The 13,218-nt window shown below is 49.7% G+C and overlaps 1 protein-coding gene across 1 annotated transcript in view; it reads right to left on the bottom strand.

Moving 5' to 3' along the window:
- The window catches only part of LOC309548401 (uncharacterized protein), a gene marked incomplete at both ends in the record, with an annotated part of 28,091 nt that extends 21,703 nt beyond the window's left edge, over nt 1-6,388 (bottom strand). The window contains one exon of the mRNA XM_082248340.1: nt 5,436-6,388. Within this exon, the coding sequence (XP_082104466.1) occupies nt 5,436-6,388 (953 nt within the window). The remainder of the gene's footprint in view (nt 1-5,435) is intronic.
- Nucleotides 6,389-13,218: the final 6,830 nt, after the last annotated feature.

Raw genomic sequence — 13,218 nt, 5'->3', positions numbered from 1 at the left:
TCATCAGTGCCCATCAGTGCAGCCTCATCAGTGCAGCTTCATCAGTGCCCATCAGTGAAGGAGAAAAATTACTTATTTACAAAATTTGTTGATAGAAACAAAGAAAAACTTTTTCCCCCAAATTTTTGGTCTTTTTTCTTTTTAGCAAAAAATAAAAACCCCTCCAGCGGTGAATAAATAACACCAAAAGAAAGCTCTATCTGTGTGAAAATAATGATACAAATGTAATTTGGGTACAGTGTTACATTACCGCGTAATTGTCATTCAAAGTGTGAGAGCGCAGAAAGCTGAGGATTGGCCTGGACAGGAAGGGAGGGAGTGGCCATTATTGGGGGGGGGCTGGGGTGGGCAAGAAAGGGGGGTAAAGTGGCTGGTATTGGGGGGGGGGGCGGGGGTGGGCAGGAAGGGAGGAAAGTGCCCGGCATTGTGGGGGGGGGAAGGGGTGGGCAGGAAGGGGGGAAAGTGCCTGGTATTATGGGGGGCTGGGGTGGGCAGGAAGGGGGAAAGTGCCTGGTATTATGGGGCTGGGGTGGGCAGAAAGGGGGGAAAGTGTCCGGTATTGGGGGGGGCTGGGGTGGGCAGGAAGGGGGGAAAGTTGCCGGTATTATGGGGTGCTGGGGTGGACAGGAAGGGGGGAAAGTGCCCGGTATTATGGGCGGCTGGGGTGGGCAGGAAGGGGGGAAAGTGCTTGGTATTGGGGGGCTGGGGTGGGCAGGAAGGGGGGAAATTGCCCGGTATTATGGGGGGCTTGGGTGGACAGGAAGGGGGGAAAGTGCCCGGTATTATGGGGGGCTGGGGTGGGCAGGAAGGGGGGAAAGTGCCCGGTATTGGGGGGGTTGGGATAGGCAGGAAGGGGGGAAAGTGCCCGGTATTATGGGGGGCTTGGGTGGACAGGAAGGGGGGAAAGTGCCCGGTATTATGGGGGGCTGGGGTGGGCAGGAAGGGGGAAAGTGCCCGGTATTGGGGGGGTTGGGATAGGCAGGAAGGGGGGAAAGTGCCCGGTATTATGGGGGGCTTGGGTGGACAGGAAGGGGGGAAAGTGCCCGGTATTATGGGGGGCTTGGGTGGACAGGAAGGGGGGAAAGTGCCCGGTATTGGGGGGGTTAGGATAGGCAGGAAGGGTGGAAAGTGCCGGTATTGGGGGAAGGCTGGGGTGGGCAGGAAGGGGGGAAGGTACCCGGTATTGGGGGGGGCTGGGGTGGGCAGGAAGGGGGAAAGTGCCTGGTATTATGGGGCTGGGGTGGGCAGAAAGGGGGGAAAGTGTCCGGTATTGGAGGGGGCTGGGGTGGGCAGGAAGGGGGGAAAGTTGCCGGTATTATGGGGTGCTGGGGTGGATAGGAAGGGGGGAAAGTGCCCGGTATTATGGGCGGCTGGGGTGGGCAGGAAGGGGGGAAAGTGCTTGGTATTGGGGGGCTGGGGTGGGCAGGAAGGGGGGAAAGTGCCCGGTATTATGGGGGGCTTGGGTGGACAGGAAGGGGGGAAAGTGCCCGGTATTATGGGGGGCTGGGGTGGGCAGGAAGGGGGGAAAGTGCCCGGTATTGGGGGGGTTGGGATAGGCAGGAAGGGGGGAAAGTGCCCGGTATTATGGGGGGCTTGGGTGGACAGGAAGGGGGGAAAGTGCCCGGTATTATGGGGGGCTTGGGTGGACAGGAAGGGGGGAAAGTGCCCGGTATTATGGGGGGCTGGGGTGGGCAGGAAGGGGGGAAAGTGCCCGGTATTGGGGGGGTTGGGATAGGCAGGAAGGGGGGAAAGTGCCCGGTATTATGGGGGGCTTGGGTGGACAGGAAGGGGGGAAAGTGCCCGGTATTGGGGGGGTTAGGATAGGCAGGAAGGGGGGAAAGTGCCGGCATTGGGGGAAGGCTGGGGTGGGCAGGAAGGGGGGAAGGTACCCGGTATTGGGGGGGGCTGGGGTGGGCAGGAAGGGGGAAAGTGCCTGGTATTATGGGGCTGGGGTGGGCAGAAAGGGGGGAAAGTGTCCGGTATTGGGGGGGCTGGGGTGGGCAGGAAGGGGGGAAAGTTGCCGGTATTATGGGGTGCTGGGGTGGACAGGAAGGGGGGAAAGTGCCCGGTATTATGGGCGGCTGGGGTGGGCAGGAAGGGGGGAAAGTGCTTGGTATTGGGGGGCTGGGGTGGGCAGGAAGGGGGGAAAGTGCCCGGTATTATGGGGGGCTTGGGTGGACAGGAAGGGGGGAAAGTGCCCGGTATTATGGGGGGCTGGGGTGGGCAGGAAGGGGGGAAATTGCCCGGTATTGGGGGGGTTGGGATTGGCAGGAAGGGGGGAAAGTGCCCGGTATTATGGGGGGCTTGGGTGGACAGGAAGGGGGGAAAGTGCCCGGTATTATGGGGGGCTTGGGTGGACAGGAAGGGGGGAAAGTGCCCGGTATTATGGGGGGCTGGGGTGGGCAGGAAGGGGGGAAAGTGCCCGGTATTGGGGGGGTTGGGATAGGCAGGAAGGGGGGAAAGTGCCCGGTATTATGGGGGGCTTGGGTGGACAGGAAGGGGGGAAAGTGCCCGGTATTATGGGGGGCTTGGGTGGACAGGAAGGGGGGAAAGTGCCCGGTATTGGGGGGGTTGGGATAGGCAGGAAGGGGGGAAAGTGCCCGGTATTATGGGGGGCTTGGGTGGACAGGAAGGGGCGAAAGTGCCCGGTATTATGGGGGGCTTGGGTGGACAGGAAGGGGGGAAAGTGCCCGGTATTATGGGGGGCTGGGGTGGGCAGGAAGGGGGAAAGTGCCCGGTATTGGGGGGGTTGGGATAGGCAGGAAGGGAGGAAAGTGCCCGGTATTATGGGGGGCTTGGGTGGACAGGAAGGGGGGAAAGTGCCCGGTATTATGGGGGGCTTGGGTGGACAGGAAGGGGGGAAAGTGCCCGGTATTGGGGGGGTTAGGATAGGCAGGAAGGGGGGAAAGTGCCGGTATTGGGGGAAGGCTGGGGTGGGCAGGAAGGGGGGAAGGTACCCGGTATTGGGGGGGGCTGGGGTGGGCAGGAAGGGGGAAAGTGCCTGGTATTATGGGGCTGGGGTGGGCAGAAAGGGGGGAAAGTGTCCGGTATTGGGGGGGGCTGGGGTGGGCAGGAAGGGGGGAAAGTTGCCGGTATTATGGGGTGCTGGGGTGGACAGGAAGGGGGGAAAGTGCCCGGTATTATGGGCGGCTGGGGTGGGCAGGAAGGGGGGAAAGTGCTTGGTATTGGGGGGCTGGGGTGGGCAGGAAGGGGGGAAAGTGCCCGGTATTATGGGGGGCTTGGGTGGACAGGAAGGGGGGAAAGTGCCCGGTATTATGGGGGGCTGGGGTGGGCAGGAAGGGGGGAAAGTGCCCGGTATTGGGGGGGTTAGGATAGGCAGGAAGGGGGGAAAGTGCCGGTATTGGGGGAAGGCTGGGGTGGGCAGGATGGGGGGAAGGTACCCGGTATTGGGGGGGTTGGGATGGGCAGGAAGGGGGGAAAGTGCTGGTATTGGGGGGGGGGCTGGGGTTGGCAGGAAGGGGGGAAAGTGCCCGGTATTATGGGGGGCTGGGCTGGACAGGAAGGGGGGAAATTGCCCGGTATTATGGGGGGAGCTGCGGTGGACAAGAAGGGGGGAAAGTGCCCGGTATTATGGGGAGGAAGGAACAAGGTGACGTCACTTCCGGTTAGTCCCCGCACTTCATACCGCAACTTGCGGCAGCTTGTTGTCCTCTGCAGTAAATGTGAGTTTTTATTTGTTTTTTGCAATAAAGCATTACATACTTCACTATGGAAGCCTACTTTATCTCTGTGAGCAAATGGGAGTAACCGCGGTGATCTGCACGTAATTGAGTACCCCACCAGAGGAAAGGATATCGAGGGACCCCCCAATTAATAACCCCTTCCTAAAAGAAGATAAGGAGAAAAGGAGGAACCCACCATCCCTAAACATCTGAGTGGTTACCATTTATAAAAGAACGCCTTTATTGGTGTAATGTGAGGTGAGCGGCCATTGCACCTGTATGTTTTTTGGATATCTTGCTCACCCTGAATGAACACAATTTGGATTTAAATATCACAGTCACATATATTTATTTGGACTTTTTTATGTACTATTCCCGGTCACATATGGATCCGATCCGATAGGAAGATCCACACCTCTTGTTTTTCACAGAATATTGCACAAGATTGTATTTATTTATTTACTTATTTATTGCATATTCAGTTTTATTGATTGGATTTATTGGTTCTATGTTTGGATTTTTTATTTGAAGATTATTGAAGATTTGCGCATTTTTTAAATTTTTTATTTCTCTATTGATTTATGATTGGCACTTTGATTCACAATCATCTCTACTCACCTTTTTGGATCAGTTATTTATTCATTCATCTTTTAGCTACTTATTGTCACTTTCACTTTTGTAGCAATATATATTATATTGATGCACTTATTATTATACAGTTTGATGATACTCAGTTATTATTATATATTTATTCTTCAGTCCTTTTCTGAAATCAGCGCCGATTCATCTCCTATACATTGATCGTCTAGTATTTTGTGAAAATACAGAATTGGCTGCTTTTTTCTTCTTTCACCTGGGCAAGATCTATATATATACTGTATATATTTATTTATTTATTCAATATTCTCTGCTCTCTCACTTTTAATACCTAATAGCAGCGCATAGACCCCCATTCTCTTTTTTAATAGTCAGCAATATGTTTGCATTTCAAATTTGTTTTCAAATTCATTTCAAATTTGTTTAAATTTCAGTTCGAATTTGGATAATTCTGTATTTCGGATGAATTTTTCTGAACTGGATTATCTCCCAATCTATTGATTCTGTTCAGCCTTTCTTGTGATTCACACATTCCTTACCACCCCACCAGGGCCGGCAGGGTGACACCACTGTTTGCTGTTGTAGTTTCTTTTAGCCTTTTGACTTGCTTGTGTGGTCATGGGACTGTGAATGAGCTACGTCATCCTACTTGTGTTCTCTTACATCTGGAAGCAATCGAAACACCCCCCCCCTCTCACCCGGTAACATTGATTGCAATTTTGCTAATTCCCTCTAGTGTTCTCTAGAATTGTTCCATTGTATCTCTTGTTACAAAGACATATGCTCCTCATCTCCATCTAGTGGTTATAATGTGGTATTTTATACTAGACCCCTATGGCACAGGATAGGTGGATAGAAGGCTAATAACCGGAGTTACCCATATAGCTATGGAAGGTAAAGGAACATTGTAAAAGATCTCAGGGTTGGGTTAGTTGGACAGATTCCAGCTGTGTTCATGTTCTTCATCATTAGTACCGGAGATAGCCAATCTTCAGTTCATTTTGGGGCTACCTGAATTGGTTAGTCTGCATGCCAATAAAGTAGATTATATCCCATTAAATAAACAATACATAAGAAAGCCAAAGATACATTTTTAGGTGTCATAAAAAGGTTGCAAGTCCCAATGTGAGGTCCACAACATCCAACATAAATTACTTTGTCCAGGGTTTCTTCAAGTAGACTTTAATTTCGGTGATCCTCAACCCATAGATAATTGGGTTGGCCACCGATGGTAGCAGAAAATATATTGCACTGGAAAGGTTCTGAAAGTCGTATGAAATGGATTCCTCCACCTTGTGTAAGAAGGAGGACAGGAGACCACAGGAGTAGACCAGCAGAGCGACTAGGACGTGGTTCCCGCAGGTGTTCAAGGCTTTGTGTCTGGCACTTCCAACTGCAATCTTCAGGGCTGTCCTGAGAACCTTCACGTAGAAGACCAAAAGGACGGAAACATCCGTTACCGTCATACCTGTCCTCACCATCAAACCTACCATCTGGATTTTGGAGACATCTCCACAAGCCATGCTGACCAGGACAACATACTCGCATACAAAGTTGGGGATGATGTTGGACTTGCAGTACTGAGCTCTTGATGCCAGGAAAAAAATAATGGCCACAAAGAGAGAATTGCGAGCCAGTCCTGCTATTGACAGTTGGAGCAGAAATTTCTTGGTTATGATGTCATGGTAGCGTAGCGGCCTACAGATGGCTATATACCTATCAAAGGCCATCAGGACAAATACAACGGACTTGAACATGGTGGCCGAGTGGACAAAGAAGAGTTGTGTCAGACATTCAGACAAAGAAATCTGGTTTTCCCCCAGCAAACTCAGTATCATCTTGGGCATGACGATGGTGGTGCTGATAACATTCACAGCCAGGAGAAAGCCAATGAGGACATACATGGGGGAGTGCAGACTCTTCTCCCACCAGATAGTTTGGGGGATTACATAGTTTAGGATCACGGTTATTCCATAGATTGAGATAAATGGGAAGGCCAGGACTTGCCTGTAGGTTGTGATACCAGGAAAAGGGAACAAAATGAATTCAGTGTAAGAGCGAGAGAAGTTCTGCAGTGGAGCCAATCTTTGGATGCTGCCATCTCCCATCCTTAGTCCTAGAATAGAAAGTTCACATAATAATCTATGGCTTGTATCTCTGAAAGGTCTCATATATATAGGTCATGGTGTATCTAGCAATAGATGGTCTCTGTCAACTGGGCTTGTTCTGCAATATTGAAGATGTTTCCTAGTCATCTTAGTGCATTCTTGATGGAGGAAGCCAGGTGGATGATGGCCAAATGGCTTAGAAATACAGAACAAGTCCAGTTGAGTGTGACAAACTATGACTAGTCAGTGTAAGGCTTAGGCTTCTAAAAGCTGAAGACCGTGAGGCAAGTCTTTTCGGAATCTGGTTACCCTGTATGACTGCACAACTATAGATAACTTTAATTTTAGGGTGCCACAAAGTCAAAGGGGGGTCAGTTAGGGTCTTTACTCATAAGTCCCCAGGACAGCTCCATCCTTCCAGCTTCCTTGGGACAACACTCACATTCACTTGTAAAGAATCCTACATACAGCTCCAGGTTAGTCCTAGGCAGGGCTTTTCCTTCTCCTTCCTTCTGAGTCACCCCTTAACCCTACCCACCCCTGAGCACCATTCCTTGGTTTCACTGCTTACCCACCTCCCAGTATCACCGCTTTTAGAGAATTAACGATAACAAGAAAGGCAATATAATAGATCTAGAAACAATGGACACCACCCCAGCGACAATAGATCCACCTCTGCAACAATAGATTTCCAACATCCAGCATCAATAGACTCCAGCAGCATTAGGCCCCTCCCTCAACAGTAGATCCCTCCCAGCAATGATTGATTCCCTGCAACATGATACCCCACCAGCAACAACAGACTTCTCCAGCAACAATAGACCTTCTGCGCAAATATATCCACTCCAGCAGCAAATAGATCCTCTCCAGCAACAAATAGATCCCCTCCAGCAACACTAGATTCCCCAGTAGCCCGCATCAATAGACCCTCCAGCAGCCAGCAACAAAGACCCCTCCCTCAACAATAAATCCCTCCCAGCAACAACTGACCCACCAGCAGCAAAAGACCCACCCCAGCAACAATAAATCCCTATGAGCAACAGAAGACCTCCCCAGCAACAATAGACCACCATCCTCTGCAGCAATAGATTCCCTATTAGCCAGCATCAATAGACCCTCCAGCACACCCCAGCACCCCTTGCCATTACATACATTCAGTTCTGGAGGTGCCGAAACTGCGTTCCCCCCGCGTTCCCGCTGAAAAAAAGCCCTGGTCCTAGGTCTCCAGCCCTGTCACAACCGAAATCCAGCAGGACAGCAACTCATTCCACAGGATGCCTCAGAGGCAAGCATCCCCCTTTAGCTCTCGGGAACTTTCCTTGACGGGGAAAAGAACATTCTCTCCAGGGATCCAGACTATTTACCACCTCACAGACCACCTTCTGGGCACACTTTCCCCTGGATTGGCTAGGACATGATAAATATTCAGGTTAATTATTTGAATTTCCCACCCTTACCATTATCATCGAAAGTGAAAATAAAAGAAAATCATAAATTATGGATTGACATCAGAATAGGCATAGAGGGGACATCTTCCAATGGAGAGACTAGTTCTGGTGATTCCCTCACTTCTTGTTGTGGCTATGGGACAAGAAGTGAAGGGTTTATCAGCTGCACCCTAACATCATCACATATAATACAGGACCAGGTGAAGGCCTGTGTCAGGTCACCTGTGGCCAGGTGACGACTGCACCCTGTTGGAGGCAGGGGTGCAGCGCAAGGTAGTGAACCCGATAGCAGACTGCTGCGGATGGACCGAGATGTGAGCCCAAGATTCTAGTGGTGAGGATGGACTTGGCTGCAGCTGGGCCCAGGTCACAGCCCCTGGGGTCCCCCGGGTCACGCTCCGTAGGGAGAGAAGGGAAGCAGCCATTCAGGACACACAGAATGGTGATGGGTAATCCGAGGACGGGGTAACAGGCAGACGAGGGTAACCAAGGGACAGGCCAAAGGTCAGGGTAACAGGCAAAGAGGAATAGTCAGAGACAAGCCAAAGTCGGTACACAGAAAAGTAGATCAAGCACACGCCAAACAGGAAACAGGAAACTAACACTGTTGAACAGCAAAGCAGACCTGCAGTGCACTGGTTAATATAGACTTCCTGTGATGACCTGGGGAGGGGCAGGAAGTAGAGGTGATAAAAAGGAACCAGAAATGCAGTCTGACATCTAATACAGACATGAAGGGACAGGTAAGCTTGCCAACACTATTGCAAGTCCATGACAGCCTGCCTATGGTAGGGGCTTGTATTTGGCTAGGAGACAAAGGGATCGAATGACAACAGTTTTCTTAGATTTTCTGTTTTACTGATAAATACAATAAAAGTTTAAATAGGTTTCAAAGTCAATGCATTCATGACCCAGGCATGAAATATCTTCCACAATACAGATCACCACCATTATTCAGTGCTTACATATGATGGCTGCTGGAGACCTATGTTCTTCAGTGGGATTCCACATGGTTGTGCATCAGGACTAAGGGAAGGGAGGTATCTTAGTACTTCTTTTACTTTACCAGTGTGCAGGGATTTATCTGACCGGTATCTAAAGAGTAAAGCTGAAGGTGATTTTCATAAGCAAGATCCAGAAGGTCCCTAAATTATCCCTACACAGCAGGAGCCTTCCCCTGCACTAAACCAAACTGTCCCAAACAGTTCCTCTCACTGCCTACTTACATACAGGGGTCACTACCAATGGCCTCAGCAGGGGCTCACTTAGACCTTCAGGTTTACTTAGCTTTTAATCATAGAACCTTACTGCACAGGCCCACTCCTGGCCTCCAGATAGGGTTCTCTATACAGCCCGGGTTCTCAGAAACTCAGACTCCCTCCAGCCTCTTCAATGGACTCGCTAGTCACTTTAGCCTTCTTAGTCTCACATACCCACATAGCTGTCCTGACTCTCCCAGTCCTGTGGGTAAGATGACCCCATAACATGGGGTTTTGTCTCCTAAGAAGGTCACCCCCCTGGCTGGAGCACACCACTATCTTCACACAACGGCTGTGTCTCTGCCCTGAGCTATCCTCATGCTTGGCTTATAACGGCCCTGCACACTGTGCACTCACACAGGCTGCAGGCATCCAGCAAAACCTGGACATAGGATTGAAGGTTCCGTCCCACCCAAGACATTTTGGAACCTTCAAGCTCCAGGCGCCAATACAGGACTACCAAAGCCAGAGAAAACTCACAACACGGCTCTCTCCACTCACAATACATAGGCTTGTAACTGAGAATCCTGTGTCCTTTCCATATCCTATACTGTGGGAGGGCCTCGCACTGTCACTATATATATTGTGACAGGAAGTCAGGTAAATCTGTGGATGTTGTCACAGACAGGAGATACATTTCTGCTTGGTTTAGACAATTCACCAATTACTATAGGGTGTCGGCTGCAGAGGTAGCCAGCAGGAAGGTTTAGAGGGAGTTGAAAAACCTTCAGCTATTCAGAATGAGGCAATTAAGGCCTCTATAATTTGTCCAGAGGAAGTCGATTGATTGCTGCCTCCTGACGCTGTGTGAGTAGAGGAGGTCAGACAGATGGGTGTCTCCTGAAGCTGTGTGAGCATGGGAGAGGAATACCTCCTGAAGCGATGTGCGCTGAGGAGGGTAAAAAGAGTGAAGACTACTCAAGGTGAGGTCTTGGATTGTGTTCTATGTGAAGAGAAAAACAAAGGAATGTTTCCTATGTGAAGAGAAAAGGGACATGTTCTATGTGAAGAGAAAAGGGACATGTTCTATGTGAAGAGAAAAGGGACATGTTCTATGTGAAGAGAAAAGGGACATGTTCTATGTGAAGAGAAAAGGGACATGTTCTATGTGAAGAGAAAAGGGACATGTTCTATGTGAAGAGAAACCAATGGACATTTGTTGTGTGAAGAGAAAATAAATGGACTATTGATGGTCTGCTGTAGGATCAGAAAAGTCTGCCCAACAGTAGGTTGGGGACAGACTCCTTAGGTAGGTTCCTGTGTGTGAGAAGGTTGCCGCCCGCAGTGGCAAGGATTTATTTTATTTATGTTTATTTTGAAGTATGATGTTTTTGACGCTTGCACTTGTGTGAAGAAAATTGCAAGAATAAAACCTTACACTGTTGTTTTCAACCACTTCTCGGCTATCTCCCTGTGTAACGAACCCCCCCAAGGGGTCATCCACACCGCCACCGAGCTAATCCCCACAATATGTATATATATATTATTCATATATTCATTAATTTCATCCTGATAACTAATGGCAGTCAGGATGCCATTGTCTAGCCTGTAGAGGTCTGTGCGTCCCTCCATGGATTTGACTACCCAGACCATCACTGACCACCACCAAACCGGTCACACTGAACGATGTTACAGGCAGCATAACATTCTCCTCGGCTTCTTTAGACCCTCTCACGTCTGTCACATGTGCTCAGGGTGAACCTGCTCTCATCTGTGAAAAGATTCTGGTGTTCAATGGCAAATGCCAATCGAGCTCCACAGTGCCGGGCAGTGAGCACAGGGCCCACTAGAGGACGTCGGGCCCTCAGGCCACCCTCATGAAGTCTGTTTCTGTTTTTTTTGGTCAGAGACATTCACAACAGTGTCCGGCTGGAGGTCATTTTGTAGGGCTCTGGCAGGGCTCATCCTGTTCCTCCATGCACAAAGGAGCAGATACCGGTCCTGCTGATGGGTTAAGGACCTTCTATGGTCCTGTCCAGCTCTCCTAGAGTAACTGCCGGTCACCTGGAATCTCCTCCACATTCCTGAGACTGTGCTGGGAGACACAGCAAACCTTCTGGCAATGGGACGTATTGATGTGCCATCCTGGAGGAGTTGGACTGCCTGTGCAACCTCTATAGGGTTCAGGTATCTCCTCATACTACCAGTAGTGACACTGACCCCCTCTATAGGGTCCAGGTATGGCCTCATGCTACCAGTAGTGACACTGACCCCCTCTATATGGTCCAGGTATGGCCTCATATTACAAGTAGTGACACTGACCCCCTCTATAGGGTCCAGGTATCTCCTCATGCTACCAGTAGTGACACTGACCCCCCTCTATAGGGTCCAGGTATGGCCTCATGCTACCAGTAGTGACACTGACCCCCTCTATAGGGTCCAGGTATGGCCTCATACTACCAGTAGTGACACTGACCCTTCTTTATAGGGTTCAGGTATGGCCTCATACTACCAGTAGTGACACTGACCCCCTCTATAGGGTCCAGGTATGGCCTCATGCTACCAGTAGTGACACTGACCCCCTCTATATGGTCCAGGTATGGCCTCATACTACAAGTAGTGACACTGACCCCCTCTATAGGGTCCAGGTATCTCCTCATGCTACCAGTAGTGACACTGACCCCCCTCTATAGGGTCCAGGTATGGCCTCATGCTACCAGTAGTGACACTGACCCCCTCTATAGGGTCCAGGTATGGCCTCATACTACCAGTAGTGACACTGACCCTTCTTTATAGGGTTCAGGTATGGCCTCATACTACCAGTAGTGACACTGACCCCCTCTATAGGGTTCAGGTATGGCCTCATACTACCAGTAGTGACACTGACCCCCTCTATAGGGTTCAGGTATGGCCTCATGCTACCAGTAGTGACACTGACCCCCTCTATAGGGTCCAGGTATGGCCTCATACTACCAGTAGTGACACTGACCCTTCTTTATAGGGTTCAGGTATGGCCTCATACTACCAGTAGTGACACTGACCCCCTCTATAGGGTTCAGGTATGGCCTCATGCTACCAGTAGTGACACTGACCCCCTCTATAGGGTCCAGGTATGGCCTCATGCTACCAGTAGTGACACTGACCCCCCTCTATAGGGTTCAGGTATGTCCTCATACTACCAGTAGTGACACTGACCCCCTCTATAGGGTCCAGGTATGGCCTCATGCTACCAGTAGTGACACTTGTGACGGATACTGGTATCAGACCCCTGGCCTTCTCATCCACCTCGTGACCAAAGACCAAGCAATCTCACACCCTGCCGTCACTTGCGTAACAATGCCACTCTCAGCTGCGCCCAGCACACAGATTGTCCAGCTTGCGGGACCACAATCTAGATGCCAGCAGACTGAGAGCGATTGTCACCGGGTTAATTACACGATTAACCCTTTCACTGCCACCACCGCTACGTTTCAGCTTAGCGGATGCTCCTGATTTCACAAATATCAATTATGACTTTAGAATAACCGTCTGTAACACACACTGTCACCTGACAAGAATGTTTCAGATAGGTTAGCCTAAACAGTACAAATATCAAGTATGACTTTAAAATAACTGTCTATAACACACAATAGCGCACTTCAGGAGGCAGATTCGTTTGGGTCAAGTTGCGTTTAAGAGCTTAGAGACAAAAGTTAACACTTTTCAAAATAAGGTTTAATTATAAGAGGTTTTAAAATTGGTGCGAATAAAAATATTTACAGAAAAATGGGTTACAAAGAAATGGAGACACAATATACAGCAATTTAGAAAAAGGAGAATAAAAGAATGAAAATACTTGCATTAAAACAGTCCTGGGATTACCTTAAGTTTCAGAGTTGAACAGGTATGTTTGGTTCTCCTTGGGGGCGGTGTTATGCCATCGATCTTAGGATGAGAACTGAGCTCTCTATCCGTTCCTGCCTTTTTCCCTGACTCTCCAGGGGGTGTCACCAGAAGTACTTAGCCAATTGGCTCTGAGTCTATAAACCTCTAAATGACCGCCCGCTTTGACAGATTAATAAAAGCACTCATATCTTCAATTATGAAACGGTTACACGCTTGAAACCGATATTTTATGGTACGTTTTTGAATGTCCTATCTTTAGACACTAAACATGGGGTATTTCGGACTAACATCTGCCCTG

The sequence above is a fragment of the Pelophylax lessonae genome (genome assembly GCF_965119305.1).
Source record: "Pelophylax lessonae genome assembly, chromosome: 2".
NCBI classification, from domain to species: domain Eukaryota; kingdom Metazoa; phylum Chordata; class Amphibia; order Anura; family Ranidae; genus Pelophylax; species Pelophylax lessonae.
This window is presented reverse-complemented; position numbering and strand designations above follow the sequence as displayed.